This window comes from Varanus komodoensis, unplaced genomic scaffold, assembly GCF_004798865.1.
Source record: "Varanus komodoensis strain SLA01 unplaced genomic scaffold, ASM479886v1 scaffold35, whole genome shotgun sequence".
Classification (NCBI taxonomy): Eukaryota; Metazoa; Chordata; class Lepidosauria; order Squamata; family Varanidae; genus Varanus; species Varanus komodoensis.
In genome coordinates, this window is record NW_025335856.1 from 7,629,874 (window position 1) to 7,653,882 (window position 24,009).

Genomic DNA, 24,009 nt, shown 5'->3' on the forward strand with positions numbered 1-24,009 from the left:
ATGAAACTCTGGTTCCTTTTAAGTTAGCAATGCCTTTGGCTCACAGGCAAAGCAAACCTGAGCCACCTGCTACAGATGTGTTTCCCCTTCCCCAACTGAGACACGTCTACTACAGCTTATGCAAAAAAGAGAAAAAACACACAAAAGCTAAAATGAACTGGAGTACAGTTTTCTGCAGCTGAAGCATCCTGGTGTTGACAGAATGGGGACGCCACTTCTGTTGCTCAGAATTTTATAATAATACCTCGGGGGAGTCGCCAGCAAAGTTTGGCCAAAATATAATTAGTTTGCACAGCTATTAGAGCCTGATAAAAGGATTTAATTTGTGTGGAGATCTTCTCTATCTCAGATACTCTGTCCCCAGCATTTCCTTTGCTGCCCAAAACTGGGCAAGCCATGCAGAGTTGCAATGGCTTCTGTATTTACAGAAGAAATAAGATGATTGTCCTCTAGGCATCTTTATTGCTAAATAAGAATATGGCAATCTTGAAGAACCAGACTACTCCCAATTCTTTCTCTCTTTTCTCAATAAACACACACAATGCATCCAATACTTCCTTTATGCCAGAAAATACAACACAGCTGACTTCAATTGAACCTGCCTTTGGAGACTAAATTAATGTCTCAGGCACAGTATCCAAGCAAAGGATCTTTGAGCAGTGCAGCTATGGAGAAAATTTGGGCAAAGGAGTCTTTCATTCTAATTGCTCAAGGCACAGTGCAAACATCCTTCCATTGTGCCTGGTTGAATCACCAGGCAGAGAACTCAGAAAAGTTTGGGCTCTTATGCCTCTCACTGCATGCCATCTTTTTTCTGTCACCAGCATATCAGAGATCCATTGCCACATCAAGGCTGGGTCCACTGAGCTTCTCCAACCAGCTTGCTAAGTCATGTTTCATCCCCAGCAGTCTTGTTCCAACTTTCTTCCCTGCTGCTTACAGTTGCTGCTGAAGCTCCAGTCAGACAGCACAATATCTCATGACTTGGATCATGCACATCTCATACACACATGCATGCTCAGCACCAGAAGGGACCTTGTAGGCCAAAACAGGAAGCTCATAAAGGAGATGCAAAAGACAGGAAATGGCAATTTAAGAATTGCGTGCTTCATCCCAAAGCTCTAGAAATGGGGATGGGTTAAGACATGATGTTTCATTTTTTTGGTTCTCTGAATTCTCTCCTGAAGGTCAGTGTGTCTTGCTCAATTTCATGAACTTGGGCATCTATTTTTTTCATTTTTCCTAATTGAGAAAGTAATGTGCTTTTCCCTCCATAGGCTAACATGGAAAATACGGCTTTGGGAGAAAATGTGCAGGTGCATTTCTCAGAACAATTCAGGAAATTGAAAAAAGAAAACATATATTTTTGGTTACCTTCATGCTCAAGGTTGCAAGTGGGACTTTTTCACATTGAAGTAAAAAACTCTTGCACTTCCCTATATGGACATTTTAAATTTGGCACTCCTTAGCAGAATGCCAGTTAATCCCAAAGGGAGATTTGGTGCATCTAAGACTAGATGACGACAATTGGAGCATCTTTAGAATAGACTATACTGCAATGCCATCAGTCAGTTTGGGATGCAACTCTTGATCGACTTAACAAAACTGCACACCACACTTTTGTAGCTAGAGCTGAAATGGTTGCTTTTAAATGCTTGCAGGGAGATAGAATAAGAATGGAAAAGAGAGATAGAATAAGAATACAATAAAGCACAGGTACAAATATGATCCTTGGCCCTTTAATGGAGAAACAAAGGGCCAAATAATGTCAATTTCATGAATGTAATCAATATGCTTGGCTTTGCCTTTATCTCATCTCTTTTCTTGGCATAACTTCTCTGAAGTTTTTTTCCCTAATAGTCCAGGGAAAACTCCCAGATTTCAGTGGTGGCTCCCTTGGAAATGTACATCACAGATTCAAAGATTTTTGTTGGAATTTTGGCATGGACTGAAAGAACTAAATGTCCTTTCCATGCCACTTCCCTCATACTGGGGCCAGTTTCCATTTGTGTTGTGTACAAAGAACTTACATTTTAAACACCACCAATGTCATTTGCCTTCATGTAGTTAATGACATATCTACTTTAGCCCAGGTAAAATGCATGCATTCTTATAAGTATTGAATACGTTTGGACTTTTCATGGCTAGTAAGACAATTGTTTCATGTGTAAATAATCAAAGATTGTTTAAATGTTGTCCTGGGACTACAATCCAATACTCACCTATTTATTGAATTCAATGGGACTGTCTTCAGAAATGATATGCATGGGATTTTACTGCATGAATCACATATCATTCTGTTTAGATATGTTAATGATAGAAATAATTTAAGTCCTGTTGTAAGGGAAAGCCTTCACCTGTTTCCTACCATGCTTCATCTCATATTTTTGTACGTCATTCTTTCATTTTCCTTTAAAAGAAGTATATGTCTTCCTCTTCATAAATGGGGACCAAAGAAAAATAACCATGCAAGTAGGATCCCCTGACCTCCCTCTGCCTTTCTTTGGTCCTCATGCCATTTCTTTCCCCACAGACTCACTTTGTGTCTGCCACTCTGAAGTATTCCAGCAATGCAGCAATAGTGGTGAGGTCAGATATCTTGATCAAGGATACCATTAGCCAGGCAAGAGTCGGGAGCTCATTGCAAAGAATGCCATTGTTCTTTGACTCTCGCCATAGCCGCTGCCTTGGAAACTGAAGAGCTATGCTCGGAATAACCTTTCCCATTTTCTTGCTACCAAAAAGATACTCATTTGCCCGCCCTGATTAAGTCCACATCAGAAATATGGCAGATTTACAGGTTAAGGCATGATTTAGTGGAGTGCATTGCATCCAAATTAATGCTGGTTGTAATATAGTTTACTTCATTAAACAATGCACACCAAGAGCCCGTCTGCTGTAAAACAATTGGTCTCTGAAGTCTAGTGCTCATCTTCCAGGGTTGCTGGGAGATAATAAATGGGTAATATCCCAGCAATAATGGTAATGGAGTCACGGCTCAGAGCTAATATTATGGCAAAGCTGTAATTATTTCAATGGTAAACAAGGAGACGGTTGAGCTACCGATAGGATTTGAGTCCTGCTGAAATGCTTCAGTTAATTTCAGCTGGATCCCAGGATGGTGGGTTGGCTCTTCAAAGGAAGATGAAGTTCTCATCTGCTGAACTAATGAGCCAGGGCTCTCTATTACATGTTGGCTTCTGCAGGGCCACCCAAAACATGACAGAACATCTCAACATTAACAATAGATGCCATGTGGTGAGAAAAGAGAAGTTGCTTAAGAAGGTCTTCTCAAAGACAGGAAAAGGTCACTCAGATCATAATCTGACCAGAGAAGCCATGAAAGTTTGAACTGAGCAAAGTACAAACCCAGACAAATGAAAATAGATGTGGTGGTGACAGTGTAGATGAATGAAAAGTTCATTTCTGTTCCTTTTTAACCAAAATGCATGCAATTCACACTTCCTGGACCTGATCTCAGGTCAGAATGTAGTAGTGTGGAGTCTTGTACTGGTTCTGATACTTACATGCTGTCTGCATATCACAGTTAGCATGGCCATATACATCAGTTGCTCAGGAACATGGAAAAGAAGTTGCTACCACATTCATGTCCAGCTTGCAGAATCCCATGGGCAGCTGGGCTGACCAAAGTTTGCACTAAACATATCCATGCTCCAATATAGCACTTTTGCTCTCATTTGTTTCAAGTAACAACAACAAATAGGTTTGAAAAAAGCTCACAAACATACTTCAGTCAATGGGAGAAAAAATGAGCAAATTTCAAAGATGTGAACAACATAGTCCTGCATTGGGGAGTATGCACACAAAAATGCACACATGTTTTCATGAAGAAAAATAGCTTCTCACTTAGATGAGGGAGATGGGTGAAATTTCAAAGGAAGCAACATAACTTGCATAAGACTGCGTTTTCTGGCATGGCCCTAGCATCAATATTTCTTTTTCTGGAGAAATAAGCAAGTAGCAAGAATGGGTTGCTGCTGTTGAGACACTGTCAAGTCATCTCAGACTTATGGTGACCCTATGAATTCATGCTCTCCAGGATGTCCTCTCCTTGACAGCCCTGCTCAGCTCTTGCAAACAGGAATGGGAGGGGGTGGGAAGGGCTATGAAATTCATCTTCACCTTCTTCTGAGACTCTGCTCTCGATGCCACAGCCAAACCACTACACAGCAGTGGAAGAGCTATCTCAGTCAGGTCTTCAGGGAACCAGGTGAAGACCTTTCTGTTCATCTGGATTGGCACCTGGACTGGTATTTTGAGGTCAATATCTGGATTCTTTTTTCAGTTTCCACTGTTTTTATTGTTTTATATTGTAATGGTAAGCTGTTCACAGAACTTATGTAATGGAACAGCTATATAAATACAGCAAGTAAACAAATAATCTGGAATGAACACTTGTCATAGTTTTAATTCCAAAGCTATGGATTTACAGCCTGATTTTGGAATCCCCTCCTTGCACCACCAAAAGTTGAAAGGAAGGAAGGAAGGAAGGAAGGAAGGAAGGAAGGAAGGAGGGAAGAAGGGAAATCTGGTCTGCTCACATGATCTGAAATGGGCACAGACCTGACAAGAACCATAACCATGAGTTATTAATATCATTGGAATGTTCCTCTTTAAGTTAGGCAATTATGCAGCTTTCCTTTTTTCATGGCCATTATATTGTGGCTCCTGACATTCCATATCTCTCTACTGCTTTCATAAAAAATAAAATGAAAAGCTCTATATATTACCCTGCCTTTCAATAATCAGATTTTTCTAAAAAAACATTTCTCCATTCTTGTACTGTCTATTTCTGTGAATGTCTTAGTGAAAAGCATCATGTGGAGCAGAATCACTGAAGGGACAGGGAGAAAGAAAAGTGCTGACTGTCAGGATTTTCCACACCTGGAAATGGATTTTCCCGCAGAACTTCCCACTGCAAAAAGCACATTTTACAGATTCCAACAAGCTGGCTTTCATTTGGCAAGCACAGCCCTGAAAAATGGAGAGGAGGTGAAACTCTGAGGCATCATTCCCACCTACCAGTAATAGGGTTAGGGCATTTATGTATTTACTACATTTATGATGTTTTCCAGAAGTTATTAAAACAGTTATAATTGAAAATACAAGTAGCAAAGCAACTAAAAGCAAGACAAAGCACAAAATTGAAATGCTAAACATCACCTATCAGCAGCAGTTTTTCAAATGGCTTTCAACATTAAACAAGCAAAGAAAGCCAACCTTAGGCATTCATGCACTGGCCATTGGACACTCCACAGAGCTGGGCTATCTCTTGAGAAGGCTGAGTTTCTAGCAAGTTGGTAATCACTGCAGAGCTGAATCCTTAGCAACACCTCTCTGGGAGACTTGGTGGTGAGCAGCTGATGGTTATATGACAGGATTCATTTCCTGAGATGTTGTTTAGGGCAGGTACGGGGAACATGTTTTAGGTGGGGGATTGAACTATTCCCACTGGGCCCTCAGTGTGAAGCCAGAGACCTTGAGAAGAGTAAACTCAATAGGGCTTGCTCCTCAGAGGATAATCATATGAGTGGCTAAAACCTCTTCAGAACAATACAAACTGGATGAAGTGCTCTTAATTATTATCATGCATTATCTGAGGATGATTGCAGTTTTCTAACTATTCCTTCTCCTTCTCATCTATATCAGCCAATTGCAAATGTTATTTGGGTGGCTTACAATGCTTCCTAACTGCATGTTGTAGCCATATCAGTTGTTATCATGAACAAAACCCAGATAAGTTGGTCACTAACAACCATCTGATTCCTTCGTTCATGTGATTCATTAAAGTTTTGAGCCTGCTGAATCAAGAACTTGCCACAAGGAAAGGTATCTTCTAAGTATATTCCATGGGAGGCAGGGGAGGCAGGGACATGTCTGGTATAGGTAGTCGCAGCTTTTACTCTAGTACTAGAAATTCAGTGCCAAAGACTAATGGCCACTCATCTGCATGACTTTAAAAGGAAAGCCAGAAGCTTCCTTTTACCTACTCAGAACAACCAACCATCTAGCTCAGTATTTTCTACACTGACCAGCAATATCCTTCCATAGATTTAGACAAGGGTCTTTCCCAAACCTAACTAAAGATGCTAGGGGGTTAACCATCCTCATGCAAATCAATTGCTCTACCATTGAGCCCCAGCTGTTCCCTTTAGGATTAGGCAAATTCATGGAAGAAAAGAGGTTCATGAGAATGTATTCATCGTGATAGCTGTATAAAAGATCTAGGCCAAGGACCCATCTGGCACCACAGGGCAGTTATTTGAGGCCAGCAACAAAGCAATGCCACTTCCATTAAGCTTTGCTTGTGGGCTAGCTGGAGGCATCTCATTGTAGCAACAGAAAGTTGGCATGGATGAACTTTGCTGTGATCCAGCAGGGCACTTCACATGCTGTTAGGCAAAATGCTTGGTTCCCATTCCACTTGTGCATCTATGGGTGGAGCCCTTCCACTCATACTCCTGTTTGCAGAAGCAAGTTAGCAGGATACATAGGGATCAAGATAAAGCTAAGAAGGAAGGAAAATCTAGGCCTAAAGAAATTGGCCACTGGTGATTATGGATCCCATTAGTAAAAGTGGTGTGTGGAAGTGTTAACCACCAACAGGTGGGTACTACTTATCTGGGGTGCAGCATTTTGGATTCTCAGAGCAAGACACCCATCCAGCATCTTCCTCAGTGCAAACAGTTCATGGTGACATTTTATATAAGAAGTTCCACTAGGTGAATGGACATACAAATGCCAAACCACTATCACCATGACAACACAGGATATTCCATTGAAAAGGAAAGCTGTAACCATGGAAACAAATGATTGCATGTAACTAGACTTCCTTAAACAGAACACACCAATGGCTTATTTGTGTTGTTGTATCTAAGGACTTTATCAAAGTTACAGGGCAATAGGGCTTAGAACTGAAAGCTCCTTCTTAAAATACTTCATTGGCTTAAAAGTTTTTATCACACACCCACATGGTGAAAATATATCCTTGTGTACATGAATGCATCCCAAATGTGATTGGTTCCAAGCAGGCTAGAGCCTTAGCAACAAGTCAAAAACTGGCGAGTCTTTTCCCATGACCTTCTCCCAGTTCCTCGTTGCTTATCTAATAAGACAGAGCCTGTAGTCAGAGAATGAGGAGGTGGGCAAGCAGGTACACCAAAGTAAGTAACTTACAGGAAGTTCATCCTGTGCCTGAGCAACCTATTAGTCACACTGAGGAGGCAGAGCAGTGGCAGCCATTCCCTAGGACTGCAGGCCATAGTTCTGGCTCCTTGGGTTACCGCATCCCTGCTGGATTGGTGGAAACTAGCAGTAGCAGAGAAACAAGCAGAGTCATCCAGAAACCTCATTTCAGACAAGCTGTCATGATGGCATAGGAAACAAGACACTTTAGTCCCCTTGCCAGGTCTCCTGTTGCACTGCGGGCATGTTCTCACAAAGCCATTCCTATGGTCTCTTCCCTATTCAGGTTATGCACATTCCCAATGAAGCCACCGAAACAGGCACTGCAGTATTCCATAGGTTGAAGTGGCTTTCTTCCAATCACATTTTTATTTGTCTTTGTAGAATGTGAGACTTCCAAGTCTCATTGTCACATTCCACGAGGCAATCTACATCTGTGTACTTTGAAACAGAAGATTTGGAGAGACAGCCAAAGTGGCATCTACTACTAGTAGCTGGATCAGTAGCTGAAGACCAAGCTCCCTGGAGAAGACAATCATTCTAAGGCATGCAGAAGAAAAGGAAGACAAAGCATGAGAAGGACTGACTCCATCAAGGGAGCCATAGCCTTGAATTGAGAAGCGCTGAGCAGGGCTATCATGCATAGGTTATTCTGGAGATCCCTAATTCCTGGGGTCGCCATAAATTGGAGATGACTTGATGACACAGAACAGCATTTGGATAACACAACACCAAATGGAACTCCAAAAATCTTGCCTCAGAGCAAAATGGATTCTGGTCTCCTAATCCATACTGCAAAGACATTTGGGGCCAAAATGAATTGTGAATCGAAGGAGCTGGAGAAGCAAAGTTCGGGCTAGTGTCGCTGCATATTGTCCCTATAGTGTGATAAGCCTTTTGAACTTTGGTTATCATTAACTGACTGAAAGGTCTATGACTGAAACCAATTAATTATGGAATGTCTTTGAAACTCCACTGAGCTGCTGGTGCTACTCAGCAAGATAGGCAGAACGTGTGCGAGAGCACAGAGGGGAGGAAGGTCTGTTCTCTGTGTGGATAACTTCTGTGACTGCCTCCCACACACTGTTCTGCTTCTTGACCTTCAGTCTGTTGCTCTCCTGCTGCCTGCTCACCTGACACAGCAGAGGAAGTATCTCAGCTCCTCACAAGGCACCAGCACCAATGAGATCCACCAGGCTCCTCTCGGCTGCCCCCACAAGGTGCCAGGCAGCCCTTCCAGACACCCTCTATGCTTTGTAACCATGGGTGTCATGACATCTGCCAGCTCCAGGCAAGCACATGCTGTCAATTAGAGTTTTCAGGCCCACACTAATGAAGAGAAGAGATGTTGCTTTTGAACCAGATTGCAATTCAAGCAGCAGGTCAAAAAGTGCAGGAGTCTGCAAAGGCACCTAGTATCTCCAAAGGCACTGAGGAAAGATGAATAGGAGGTTGTGTGCTGGCTCATTTCTTGATTGCATTGGAAACTATTCCTGATGATACTGCTAAATAATCACACTGTACCAACTGCATGCCAGGTGCTGTACACAATGCAAAACGGAACAGCTTTCTGCCCCAGGGTGAAGCAGTCTCCGTTAGGTGGTAAGAACCAGGGAGGGGATAACTAACACCTGGACTCTGTGCTTCCTCTTAACGGCTCAGAATGATTCAGTGTTAATCCCCCCCATGTGTCCTTTCCTGAAAACACTAGAAGTTGGGGGTCCCCCAACTAAAGTGCTCAATGTCAGAAATGATAAAAGCACATATTCTCTGTGCAACAACTTATTCCCTCAATAATTGATTGCAAGAGTGTCCAGATTGCCCTTAATTTAAGTGTCATCATCTTCTTCTTCTCCATCATCATCATTATCTTTTAAAGATACATTCAAAGAGGAAAGGTATTTCTGTTTCACTGGAGGAATGAGTGAAATGGAAGGAAATGCCTTTATTCTTTCCCTTCTGTTTGTTTTGAATGCAAGACAGCTCTTTCTCTAGTTGTTTTTCACCTTGTTGGAGAAGAGATAGAGGTACCCAAATATTTTCCTCTACTGGGAAAAATTAGCTAGGGAGAAGGCCATTTTGGGCAGGAGAAATGGGTGGGAAGGGTTGAGCTAAGCATCTTCTCCACCCTGATGTTGCTTTGCTGAAACTTGCAGTCTCAAAGGATGCATTTCTTCAAAGCAGGAAAACTTTGGAGAAAAAGATAAGCAAGGTTGTGTGTAACATGTAGCTTGGCACCAATTCTGATCACTAGTCCATGGAATCCAGCACTGTCTGCTCTATCTATCAAAGAGCTCCAGTCAATTTCTTTCCTGCCGTTACTACCTTAGCTTCAGTTTTGATATGGGCTGCCGGTGACTACATTTGTGATACAGACACAAAAGGCTTTACTGTTAATTTCAGGAGCACTTTAATTCTATTTCAGTCAACAGCTAGAGGAATTTGGAAGAGAAGCCACCCCTGAATGAAGACATATGCAAGGACACAGAGCTTCCACAGTCCCTACGGGTCTGGAGCATTCGGACAGATTGGTTGCAGCCTGCCACACTGCTCAGAGACAGCATCTGCTGGAAATGTTATCTTCTTAGCATTAAGCAAAGGGGCTCAAGTGGTCAGACTAGCCATGCTACAAATACCCATTTCTAATGAACAAGCCACATCAGCCCTGTTGGGGATAACCAGCCCAGACTGATAATGGGTTTGAAAATATTATGGAAAGACTGCATATACATGCTGATGTCCAGTGTAGTCACCCAGATCATAAACATACATGCCATGTTCAACTAGAGATGGATAAATTAAAGTCTGTTCTGTCTCTTTTTCCAGGTTCATTCACCTTTACTTATTTTTGTAAGTTCTTATTGTACTTACTTTCTGCCCAAAATATGTGTTTGTGTATAATTGTTCCCCTCAAATACACATTTCTGCCCCCTTCTATACATACACATGTGCACACACACACACACGGTAGGCTTTTTCCCTTACAGTATGGAGGTTTGTGGGCACTTTTGAGCCACAAATGACACTGCAAAATTAAGGGGGGGAAGAACAATCCAGAGAATAATGATACATCTTCATATAGTATTAGTCCATCAGGCCAGCTCTTAAAAATTCAAATCAAACAACATTCTCAGACATTCCTCCATCTAACTGTGATCAGCATTGTGCTTCTAAGAGTGATTCTCCTTTGAAAGAGGAGCCATGCAGAAAATGTATGATACAATGATCAAACATGAGCTGGAGTTGCATTTTTTTAAAAAGACCCCTAAATATCCTTTCCCCCCACTGAAAATTAATATAAACATGGAATGGCCTGCATGTCGGAAGGCAGACACACAGTTCAGGACAAAGTGTATAGCACAGGCAATGTTCATGGTGCTGGTACTTTATTCTCCATTTACGTGCTGCCTTATCCGCTAAGCCATCAAGGAGGTAAACAGCATTTTAAGACATAGTATCATTAAGCAATAAAAAAGGCCATACAAATTTTAAGCCGTTCAGACATGGGCACAGTGCTCTGAAGGAGGAGGGTGCAGGATTCTTCAGATTCCCACATCGCAGGTCAAAGGCAGTGCTCAGACCTTGGAACTGGGACCCACTCCAGTTCCCCCCTCTCCCCCACCAGCCAGAAAGAGCGCCAGCTGCTTGAGCAACCTCAGTGCAGGTGTACAAGGGGAGTGGAACAGTACTGGGAGAAAAGCCTCTCCTAAAGGTTAGCTTGTTTTCGGGGCTTTTTGGCCCTACCCATTTTGCCTTTGGTCCCGAATGCAACCTGCAAAGTGGAATTTGGAGGCTGAAAGATGTTCCTCATAGCTACCCTAGAAGAACACGTCTCTAGCTATCCTGTCTAACACAAGGACACAGGATGTGCCTGGATGCAGTAGGAATAATGTTGTAGTGGCAAATGGACACACAATGTTGTGAATACTTGAGTTGGCTCCTGCTAATAATGATGAACACAGAACGTGATGATCTAGAATGAGAAGTCAAAGGGTGAATTCTTTATTGGCACAGAGGGAATTCACTGGGGGAGGCAGGCTCTCTTGTGGGACTGCAGATTTTTCCAGGTCTTAAAGGACAACTGAAATGAACAACACGACTCAGACATCTAATACGTTTTGCAAAGGAAGGGAACAATTTGAAGTTCTGCCAGATGCCACCTCTGGATTTGGCAGGTTGAGTGGGAAAAGAATCCCCATGTCAACTGATGTTTGAGGGGGACTGGACTGCTAATAGAGAGTACGTAATCAGGATAGGAAATCTGGTGAAAGCTGCTCCAGTAAATTACCTATCTCTGCAGGTAATTTCTGATTAGCTTGCTCCTCTCCCCTTGGTGCTTTGGCTGTTTCCATAGCAGCTAAATCCTAAGTAAAATGGAGACATCTGGTTCAAGCTCAGGTAAAGCTCCCTTGGGGGAAAGAAACAGGCTGGATGACAGCAGAGAAATAAAACCTCCTTGCAGAAAGTGAGCAGCAGCAGCAGCACCTGAAAATGTCACATAGCAGCTGGAGCAAAAGCCCATGGGCAGCTGGCTGGGCCTGGAGTAGTCAATTACCCTTGCAAAGGAAATCAGAAGCAGATAGACAATCACTTTGGAATTAGATGGGTTAACACAACAAGGAGGCAGGGAGCAGGGTGTGGGCACACCTCGAACATTTCAACAGTCTAATCAAAACACCTTTGGCTTCCTTTGAGATCTGTTACATATTACACCCAAGCAAGGTCTCCAAATTCACCTTGACATTTCAATTTAGAAAAGGAAAGGGAAAGGGGAAAGGGAAAAAAATGAACTCTTCTGAAATCTGTAGTTGTGAGTCATGCAAAACAGTCATGCAAAATCTCCCTGCGTCAGGTTTGGACTCTGGTTTCACACTATGGTCTGACTTGTCAGTCTGTTTTTATTCCCTCCCTCCTGAAGTCAGAGCTGATTTGACTAAGCAGAAACAGAGGATGGTATAGCCCTTCCCAGTTTGTATCAATTTACGCTGCAAGTCTGGAGAATGAATGTTTGAACACTCACACACACTTAAAAACAAACAAAACTCTCTTTGTACATGGAAAATGTGCATGTCGGTGGGAATGCTAAGCTAAAATGCAAGCTCTTTACAGGCAATCTGTTCTTTTTCATAGCTTTCAAGCACATGATCCACAGCCAGAAACAGATATGCTTTTTCTTCTACGTATTTGAGCTGCACACACTCATCCATTCCTGAGCATGGAAGTATCTTGTGGAAAGAAAGAGGTTCTACACGGCAGTCAGCTGCAATGGGTAAATGAATGGCTACACAATTCTGTTGCGTGTTTATGTGTCATGAGAAAGCAACTGTAACCAAATGTTCAGGAATAAATTTATAAAACTATGTATATGCACACACATGTGCACATACCCACACTTTTTAATGGTCAGTCAATATACATACTTGTTAATGGTGGTTCTCAAGGGTAGTATAATTGATTAGAGCTCACCACCACCACCACCAAGAATCGATGATCTAAGAAGCACAACAGACTGCTTCTGAGCACATGTGACACAGCCATTGTGCTGAAGATAGGCAAGTTTAGATAGGGTCAGGGTTTGGATGGAAAACCATCTGGTAGCCACATGTATGCAGCTGTGAGTACCATGATAGCGGAAAGGTGGGATATGATCAATAATAAAAAAATTAATTTAATTGCTCCAAAGTCTGATAAGTCTACCGTCAATGAATCTCACCATAAAGAACAGGGAGATCCCTGTGGCAGGATCCATACAGCCTCTTACCTTTGGGTGAGATATGCCTCCAAGTGATGGCTGGGTCTGGCCTGCCTGTAGCTATGCAGGTGAGACTGACGTTGCCACCTTCATTGATGGAGATGTCTGAAGAGATCTCGACAATCTTGGGAGGTACTGCAATGACATAAAAGCGAGGATGGTGTGATTCTGCGGCTCTTTCTTTCTGAAAGAGCTCAACAACGGGCCATTGACTGTGGATTTTCTGAGCAACAACTAGACAGAGGATGACTAATCAGGTAGTCAGTGCACTAAATCCAGCTCTGATGCAATTTAACCACCTCCTGCAGGGCATACCTACTTTTAGCCAGGAGGTAATAACATTCTTGCCCACCTTTTCATGCATATTTTCTGTCACTGTGACACAAGCGATTCTGAACTGGGATTGGCACAAAACTCACCTGAATCCATCCCAGTTGCCTGTCAGTCTTGAGCTGCCATCCTGCCCTCCAGCTTGTGATACATCTTTGCCAGGGGCACAAAAAGGTATCACAAAGGCTGTGGCAGGTGGCATGGAAGATGGATGCTATTTGGGCATGAGCCTGAATCCCTGGTGAGCCCTGTATGAATAACATTCTTCTGGGTCAGGGGCAGCAAGGATTCTGCACATGGTGAGGAAGAGGAATGCTCCTTGTGCAGTGCATGGCGCTGAATACCTGATGAGCACCCCACAAATGCTTCTGTCCTAACCACAAACTTGGAGCCAAGTCCATGAAGCCAAGCTCAGGGAGCCTGTCAGATATACACTTCCAGTATGGATTCCTCCGCACCCCTACTCCAAATCAGTGAGATGCTTTTTTTGCAATAAATCCCATGGCATGAATTTATTGGTTAGTCTTTAGAAATCATATTGCTGATGGCCTGCCTTTTGCTACAGGCTCGTAAAATAATTCTTTCTGAAAATAATTCTTAGAAAAAATAATTCTAAGGAAACTGGAACCTCTTAAAGACCAAATTCCCTGACATTCCACACTAAGGTAAGAGACAGGTGCGATTTCCAGTGCTTCTGCAGCAAGGGAAGAGATCCTAGTAAAAGAGCTGACTTACTCAGACACCCTACAGAAATCTGATCCAACTTTGCACTGAGCTGGAATCTGCAGGGCACTGTGAGTCTTGGCCTTGGGATCTGAGCAACTCCTAGTGTAGCCACCAGCAGTGGAAGGATCTGAGCCCAACTGCTAATGAGACAATGGAAGGAATTTTAGAAGAGAACCTGAACAACCATCTCCATCTCCGCAGAGGTCAAGATCAACCCGGCAACTTGGATCCTGCTGGGTATTGTGAGTCCAGGTGTCTTGACAATAAGGGTCCAGGGTAAGATCAGACTGGCATCTAGTGTACTCCCCCACACAGAGAGATCCCAGTCTCCCTGTCTTGGAATCTTTATGCCGCATGAGTTGAGGCATTGGAAAGATCAGAAGTTAGGAATTAGCCTTGAGCCAGATCAGTACTAGGCACCTCAATTAAGAAACACCTGGAGTCACAAGAACACACAGGCTATAGTGCAGCAGCCCTCTTCATAGCAGGTTCTTGACAGTAAAAGTCCAAAGAGAAGGCAACTGCCTGTTTCCTGTGGAAACACTGGAATAAACAAAGGCAGAAAAATCTTAGATTCCACAGGATGACTAGAGTTCCACAACTGTCCCGATGACCAATTATGAGGCCCCCTGTAGGAGTAACACTGAATGCAGACACAAGTCAACTGCATTATCTGTGGAAACTACTGTGACACCAAATCCACATCATTTTTTTCTTCGTAGTGACCACCACTGCCATGGTATTTCTGAGGTTTTCACGGGAAGTCTAACCTTGGTGGAGAGGGTTCTCATGGACCAGTAGAGGCAGGCAACCTGGGCTGGGGGTCGGGATCCATCTGTCCCGTCTCCCCTGCCACCCTCACCACCTGCATTCCTCTCCACAGGCCACACTTTCAGAACTTCCCCATTCCAGCCAAATTAGTGGTGGCAAGGCAGTTGGTCTACTTTTGGCCTGTGTACTTCTCCCTGGTCGTTTTCAGTCAAAATTCAGTGGCAAATCTTGATTCCCTGCATGACATACAAAACCAGGGACCCCTGTACCTGTGCCACTCCGTGGCTCCTCCGACTCCTCCCTTTCTTTCTTACTGACTTTATATCCCGAGCACCTGCTGCCTTTAGCCCTCTAAATATATACAACTGCAACTTTTTTACACGATGCATTTACTTAGCAGTCCCAAGTGTTTCTGAGTGATAAGTGGCAATTAAATGCATTAATTAATAACTAACACAGACTTCTTGTTTATTAATCAACATACATGAATCCTATTTTCTTTTTTTTTTCCTTTTTTCTTTGGGGGGGTGCTCTGCAAGGTGGCTGGCAATGGTCCAAAGCTGCTATTGAAACTTCACATGCAAAACTATCAGCCAATAATTCATTCAAGGAACACAAGGTAAAACAAAGAATAAGCCATCAGCAACAAAATTCAGCAAAATAACCACTCAGCAGAATAATCAGGAAAGGGAAGTGTTCTATACTTAGAGGGTGCTAAGTGCTTCTAAAACGAAATTGTCTTTGCTTGTACTCTGAAGTCCGGCTATAAGCAAAAGGTCACAGCCACCCCTGTCAGGAATGTCCCCTTGTTATTCTCTCATACAGAACACAAAGTACCCTTTTTCTCAGTGGTTTTGCATGGGAGGAAAAGTTATTTAAGGGAATTCTAGGACCCTGACCGGGGGAAAAAAACACAGCCGTGGACTTGGCACCACTGCTTTCCAAGAGCGCGGAATCCCCGTCATCACCCTGCATGATGCATCTCTCCTCTCCTACTGCTGACTCCCACATGTTGGTGACTGCATGGGCTCAGGCATTTCCAAGGGAGCTGGCTAAGTGCACAGCAACTGCAGTGGCCTTGCTTGCATTGCCGCTGACGTGCAGGTAAGTAATTTATTGATCCGTAAAGCACTCCAAGACGCTCAGGAAGGGATTATGTCATGCCAACGCCGAGCAATAAAATAAAAAATGATGGACTTTTTGTGAACACGAGGGTGATTTAGGGTTTGTAGCTGGAAGTGTAGTTAAAGTACATTTTAAGTGGAAATCAAGGTAGGTAATGAATTACTCCACGTCCGGAAAGGCTGCTGGGACTTCATTTTCCTGGCTTCTGACTCAAGAGCTAATATTCTCACTGTACACTAGAGGACAACAGAGGATCAAGCACAAAGCAACTGAAAGAGCCTTTGAGCTACAGTAGGGGATGATATTAAATGAGACACAAATGTATGCATATGCATATTTTTGCCTGAACTGTAATCTAGTGCACGTGGGACATGGAATAAGGGATAGAATGTGAAATCATTGCTCCGGCATTGGAGATCAGAAGTCTGGGTCTGTACAGTTGTCATTTAATGGCAGAGCATCCATTATTTCTATCATGGCGACAGAGAGTCGGAGGAGTAGAGTGGAAACACAAGAGAAAGCAGCTCCAGGCCCTTTACTCCATGGAAGAGCGGCAATGCCATCGGCAAGGTAACCGGAGTAACCGATGGGCACTCATGATGAGCCAGTGAGATGATGATGAGGCTTTCAAGTTCTAGTTTTGTTTGTGACAGAGTAGAATAGAGAAAGTCAGAAAATGAGTAAGATGATTGATCAAAGACTGGATTCCTCCCCCTGCCCCCCACCCCATGGACTTCACTGAAGTCACTAAGTCACATTACTTCTTTGCAAGATTGAATTTCTAATTAAAAGCTAAGGTTGCATTTCAGCTGGCTGAATAAGTTTTCATTATAATTGACGTGTTGTACAGGTTGAACCTTTGCAGTCAGAATCAAGCTCAATGTCATTTACTCCAAAATAACTAGATAAAGGATTGCAGTCATGTTGATCCTGATACATTGGATATTGGATAAATTGGATGATGGTGATGAATTCCTGCACTTCAACATTCACCACTAAATTCCTGCAGAAAATACCTAAAGACTATCTTTGAAAATCTGTCTTGAAAATACCCAAAGGCAATCCCTCTCTGAATAAGCTCATCCAGTGACTAAAAGTTGTGGGACCTGTGTACACTCATATAATCTACCTGGGTCATTCTGAAGCCAAATGTGGAATAGACTGATTCTCACTTTGCATTCTTTAATTAAAGTATCTCCTCCACACCCAGCAATCAAAGAAACAGCACATTTTTGAACACACAAAATTCACACCCACAATATGCACATTGCCCCCATTCAATAAAGCATGAAAATATTATTTTTAAAATGCTCATTTTAAAATGCACAGTTTCATAAATGCAGATTTTGCTATCCACGTTTTCCAGAAATGTGCCATTTTCGAAGGGGCTCACAATTTCAGATTTGTGTGAAACAATGTATCATACATGAATGTGAAACTGTTTATCGAAAAATACAGGCACAATCTTGTTTGGGGTTATGTACAGGACTTGCTCAAATGTTTTGCAACTAGAAATGAAATTTGTATGCATCCCTAATTTAAATATAGTTTCTATTTTTAAAAAAAGCAAGCAGATGGGGAAATTTCATGTGAAATTATTGGTATACAGTGTAAAGTAGGAGTCAAGGAGTGATTTTTCTCCCAAACCTCAAAAGCAGCTTCAACTGCTGAGCAACTTTGATCCTAAATATGCCATTTGACTGATCAAATATAGTGCATTCTTAAATGGGATATGTTTGCTGGATGCAAACATTGAATTCTAAAGAATACAGATGGGAATGGAAGATTTTTATTGGCATTAACAATGGAACTGCCAATCAATCTGAAATTAATCCACTTATTATTTAATAGCATTCATTGGCACACATTAGCATATCACCGAAGCTCAATATAAGAAGTTTTGATATTTTGAAGAACAGCCTGGCTCTTAGATCAAGCAGTGATCAGTACTCTAGAGAGAAGCACATATCAAATTTAGTCATCTGGACCATGTTATCCAGATTCTGTCCCCATCCAGAGACCCCCTGGGATGTCACCCCAAGAACATGAGTCCCCAAGGACACCTCTGCCTGAAGACAACAACGCACAAGGAGCCACAGAGGTCAGGATTCCAGGCATGGAGACCCCCCATTAAATATGTTCATCCACCCCTGCAGCTGTGGAGACTGAATAGGAAAACAGGCCAGCAGGGTTTGGAGCTTGTTGGAAGAAACTGCAGCCTTGGACCTCCATGAGGTCCTCCAGCTGCACTGTGAAACTGACACAGGGATGGGCAGTCATAGGAACATCAGAAGCTGCTTTATGGCTTGGTACACAGCCCAGTATTGTCAGCACGGATGGTCAGCAACTCTCCAGGGCATCACACAGGAGGTGTTTGGCCCTACCTGGTGATGCCAGCGACTGAGGCTGGGACCTTCTATATGCCAAGAATGTGCTCCATCATTGAATCATGGCCCCCTCCCTCCACAACCCCTCCCCCAATGCTGCCTGAGGAGGATAAGGACTACCCAATCCTCTGAGTCCTCCCTGTGTCCTCAAGAGCCCACTTGCTGTCAGGGCAGAACAAAGGAAAGGTGAGATAACTTGCAATTTAATAAACAAATGCTGTCATTCATTGTCAGAAGGAAAGGCCACCTTTAATCCTTTATTTTTCTTTCCCTATTACAAAACCTACAATCATTTCAAAAATAAGCTAGTGGGACCCTTCCCACCAATTAAAATTGGTGCCCACCCCCAATTAATCAACTACAGTTCCTGATTGAACCAATGCAAGGTTACAGCCTTAATTGTTATAATTTGCATCAGAAGGGGAAAAAAGTTGTTGGAAAAATGTTCAACAGCTTTATCATACAGGTGTTTGTATAGTTAATAGATTTTAAAAACGGTTCCTTGGCATCATGAGAATTAAGTGGCCCTGCAAGACCCTAAACTATTGGTAGAATGGCAACTTAAGCACTGCCAAAACTGAGGACAAGAATGGACATAGATTTGCATACAGATTGCACATGCTAATAGGTACACATGTAGAAATAATGGCTATTTATGCAAAAAGAAATGACATGCATCTTAAGCTGGGGGTATAAGATGCAGGGCATTTACCTGGAGGTGACCTGTTTGCCTACGCAATCTACTGTTCAGGTGCTAAGTGCAATGAGCCAGTGAGGTACACTAATTGGGATAAAACTGGGGAAATCTGGAGTCTAGTCCCTGCTCAGCCATGAGGTGTGCTAGGTATCTTTTGGACCTACTTTTTTCACTGACTCTTGGTCTAACCTACCACACAGTTCTTCTGTGAGGAGTTCTTCTGAGAACCAGTGTGGTGTGGTGGTTAAGAGCATGGGACTGGGACTCAGACGATCTGGGTTCTAGTCCCCGCTCAACCACGGAGCCAACTGGGTGACTTTGGGCCAGTCACAGACTCTCAGCACAACCTACCTCTCAGGGTTGCTGTTGTTGTGGGGATAAGATGGAGGAGGAGATGTAAGCTGCCTTGAGCCCTTTGTAGGAAAAAGGCAGGGTATAAATCGAAAAATAAAATAAAATATATAAATAAGGCAGAGGTTTATGCACTCTGCCTTGGGATCACTGGAGAAAAGGCAGGTTACAGATACAAGAAATAAATGAAATGATGCCCAGCATTGGAGGAGTGAAGAACCACCCACTGATGAACTGATTTTAAAAAAGATTCTGGACTGTGCTGAAATGGACAGCCTGACTTTGTCTCTGAAGGAGAAAGAGGATACATACTTCTGTCAAACTTGGAACTCCTTCTATTATTGGCTAGAGAAACAGGACTATGCATAGATTCTGAATATGTCTATGGATTGCTATAAAAAAAAATGGGGGGCTGACCCAGCAGGTCTGATGTCTTTGAGGACTGATGTTTCTAGTTTCTTCTTTTTAATTTGTAGAAAATAATAATAATGAAACTTATTTAAAATAAGAAATAAATGAAATGAATAAATGTTGATGGGCATTTCAGCTTCAAGGCCTGTCTCTTAATTTGTGTGGTTCTCCCCCCATCCCTCTTTTCAATGGATTTGGAATATACTAGGTAGGGGCAAGTGAGCAACATTTGAAATATTAGAACTCCCTGAACATTGTCTTGCTGTTTGTCTCATGCCTGATTCCTCTATGTATTTTTAATTCCTTCTTATTTGCACAAACCTCCTAAAATTTGTATAAATTCCTCTGGATCAACTAAGAATAGAGCTGATTCAGTCTACTGAGAAAATTTGCACAAATTAGGACATTTGCAGAAATTATCGTTGGAGGTACTCCTGAATCCAGAAGGGTCACTAGAGGCTTGGAGGACTTGGTGGCATGGAAGACCTTGAGAAGTTTAGCTTGATATATCAGTTTCATTCTCATCTGGACAAGAGGTAGCCTAGCTATAGTCATCCATGCTCTGGTGACCTTTTCTCTGGATTACTGCAATGTGTCGCATGTGGGCAGCCTTTGAAAATGGTCTGGAAATGTCAGTGGGTCCATAAGAGGCCAGCAACACTGCGAACAAGGACTGGCAAATGTGGTCACATGATGCCAGTCCTCTTCCAAATGCAGTGGCTGCTAGTCCATTTCTCGACCTGATTCAAAGTGCGGATTTTATCCCCACTGGCCCAGGCCTGGATGACCTCAAGGTCTGTCTCTTTCCATCTATATCTGCCCAGTTCCTATGATCCTCCTCAGAGGCCGTTCCCCAAGAGCTCTCACCAAGGAAATGGGGGTTCCCAAAAAGGACATTTTCTGTGGTGGCACCCCCACTTTGCAATGAGCACCCGAGATAGTTTACCCTGGTGCCTGTACTGGGCCCTTTTCAGAGCCAGGCATGCTAACAGTTCAGTTCATGTTTCAAATCTGGTGTCCTATTTTAAGTCTTTGCACCGCTGCTAAATTCTATTGGGTTGTTAATTTTTATATGACAGTTTGCACATTTTAGAACATTCCTCGTGTGTTTTATCATCTATTTTGTAGTTTAAATTGTTGTGAACATCCAGAGAGCTTCAGCTATGGGGTGATATAAAAATGTAATAAATAAATTAACTGAGAAATAGGAAAAAAGATTAACATGTGTCCAACAATTTGTGGATATTTAAAGCAGACATGTGCTAACACTTATGTTCATAGCACTGAATGTGGCAGTTTCAAGTGATTTGACAGGATAAATAAATATTGTAAGCCGTCCTGAGATCTTGTATAATAGAATGGCATACAAAAGCTGCTGCTGCTGCTGAAGATGATGATGATGCTGATGCTGTCATGCAGCCTTGGGCTGGACTGGACTGCACTTCTAAAAAAGGGCACCTGCAAAAAGAAGACTGTAAAGTAATTTATGTGTCCACCATTTCTACGGCACCCTCTCCCAAAAGAGAACAAGGTATGGTCCTAAAATTCTGTCCCAATTATTATATATGATAAAAAATCAAGTTTAAATTACAGAAAACATTTTAAATGACAAATAATGGCATGTGACCTCATTTCCCAGCACAAGAGGGACGCAGCTGAGCTTTTATGACAAAAGTGCTTAAGCTTCCCTTTCTTCTCCTTCCCAAGCTTCACTTGAAAAGGTGCTTTAGAAATGTCAGCTGTGATAATCAATTTATTATGAATTGGCCATCAATGGATTTCCATTTGCACCTATCAGAGATGCAAAAGTTGAAAAGGTTTGCATCAATCAGCGTCAGATGCAGAGAAGGAATGATGACACCAAGCCAAATCTGGAAAGAAATGAGAGTGACAGAGGCAAGCCTTGCCGTTAGTTGCCCTTTTAATTTAAACCAGCAAAGCTAGGATTTAACACGACAGTTATTATATGCTAATTAAATGTTTGAATAATTGATCAAATGAATTATTTAAAGTGCCTTTCCTGCAACATAACAGGTATAATAGGAGATTTTTGCTACACTGGGGGAACAGAGACTTAATAAATAAGTGATAATAAATAGAAACCAGATATTATTTAACATTCAGCTGTGATCTTCTCCCAGCTATTTCAAAATATTTTAGTAAAAGGCCAATGATCCTGGAGCAAGAAAAGGCAGGCGGGTGGTTCTAGTAAGAGTTTGGTGGCCCTCCCTGCAGGAGGACGTGGATGGAACGCCTCCTCCACAAGAGCAGTGGTGGCGGGGGAGATAAGTTATAAAAATAATAATAATAAAAAAGCTTGCCTCCCTGCTGGGAATTCCTGCCTGCCTTACAATCCTTGTTCTTGCCACATTTCTCTTCCTAGGAGATGATTAAACATGGCAGCCCCATCACCGGCTGCTCCACTGACACCAGCACAGATTTCCCCAGAGCGGGGGCTGTTCTTCTGCAGATCTCATTTGCTTTGCTATAATGATGATGGTGAAAAAGAGAGAGGAAAGGCCGTGCATTGTTCAAGGCTGATTAATTCATTTGGATGAGCTCAACAGAACTTGGGTGTGTCCTTGTCTCCCACCATGCAACTGTATGCAGCCTCTTGCAAGACGAGGAGGGGATCACAAGCAGGACGGGGTCCACACTCAAGCCTTGGCATCTCCAGTGAGAAAGATCAAAGAGCATCTCATGGAGAAAACATCTAACACTGGTGTTTCACACAGCTGGGGAGCGGTCTTTCCCCGAGGTGGAGCACCTGCGTTGCCTACAGAAGTTCCTGGGTTTGATCCCCAGCATCCCAAGGTGGGATTAAAAAAGAACCCCTTCCTGAAACCCCAAAGAGCTGCTGCCAGTCAGTGTCAGTAATGCTGGGCTATATGGATGGATGGCCCTGACTCAGTGGCTTTCACTCAGGTGGCTTTGGATGTTCCCATGAATCAGCTTACGTCCAGGCTGGGAATCTATCTCTAGTCCATGTCACTTTTAAGTGTATTCACATTTAGCTCTATTCTGTTCCACCTACACATGAGTCTGAAAAACAATAACAGCTACATAAATCTCACATTCAAATGAGTATTTAATTATATATATTTAATATATTTCTCACCATCAATCAGACTGCTTGACTGACTGCTAGTATTACATGAGAGAGAGGGAGAGAGGGGGAGGGGGAGAGCTTCTTTCAATCCACTATCTTCACAGTCTTTTCCTAAACTGAAAACCTAAAATGTGTGGATCTGAGTCACACACACAGATTCAAGGGGTGGGAAAAAGAGTGAAAAACATGGGAAGTCTTCCTTCCAAGCAGGATATGGCATAGATGTGAAAAGACCTTGCCCACCTTGAGAAGGACAGGGTAAACATTTTTTTAAATATATAGGTTGCACACACCCATTTATATCTATGGAAACATACTGTAGCCTATATTCTTATCATAATATTGATTGATTGATTGATTTATATCCTGCCTTTTTCCTACAAAGGGCTCAAGGCAGCTTACATCATTCTCCTCCTCTATCTTATCCCCACCACAACCACCCTGTGAGGTAGGTTGGGCTGAGAGTCTGTGACTGGCCCAAAGTCACCCAGTGGGCTCCATGGCCGAGCAAGGACTCAAACCCAGATCGCCTGAGTCCCAGTCCCACGCTCTTAACCACTACGCCCCACTGGCTCTCAATATGGATGGACCTTTGATCTGACTAACGTTTATAGGGCCTGTGCTGAAGAAAGGAGCATAGAGCCAGTAAAAGTAGTCCAAAAGAGTATAATATGATAGAACTTGAAAGGAGTTTGTCCTTTGTTCGCAACTCCTTGACTCCTTTCACTATTGCTCAAGCAGATGGAAAAGTGCTATCACTTAATGGTACAGGAAATGCTGCCCATGTAGGATATTCCAGGCCCTTTTATCTGAATGCCTTCCTGAAATAATCTAAAAAGTAGTAGGGATGTTAAGAACGCTTTCTGCATCCTCCAAGAGCTGCTGCACATTGGAGAAGACAAGGCTAATGGTCTGACATTGTATCAGGCTGGCTCTTGTGCACCTGTTCAGGTTCCTGAGGATGATATCCCTGCCTCTTTTTCGCTCATACATCGTTTTCCTCACCTATCTTTCTCTGTATCCCACAATTTAGAGTGGAATTTACATATTTCTAATGCAAATTCCTTAAGATGTACATCAAGATGACATCTGGATCCCAAAGACCCATGTGGAAGTCTGTGGGGGAAGCTCTGCGAACTGGGTT

The 24,009-nt window shown here is 42.7% G+C and overlaps 1 protein-coding gene across 5 annotated transcripts in view; it reads right to left on the reverse strand.

Moving 5' to 3' along the window:
- NTM (neurotrimin) overlaps window positions 1-24,009 on the reverse strand; it is a 334,275-nt gene that overhangs the window by 88,448 nt on the left and 221,818 nt on the right. For all 5 annotated transcript variants that reach the window (XM_044439664.1, XM_044439663.1, XM_044439662.1 and 2 more), the window contains exon 3: window positions 12,968-13,093. In XM_044439664.1, the coding sequence (XP_044295599.1) occupies window positions 12,968-13,093 (126 nt within the window). The remainder of the gene's footprint in view (window positions 1-12,967; window positions 13,094-24,009) is intronic.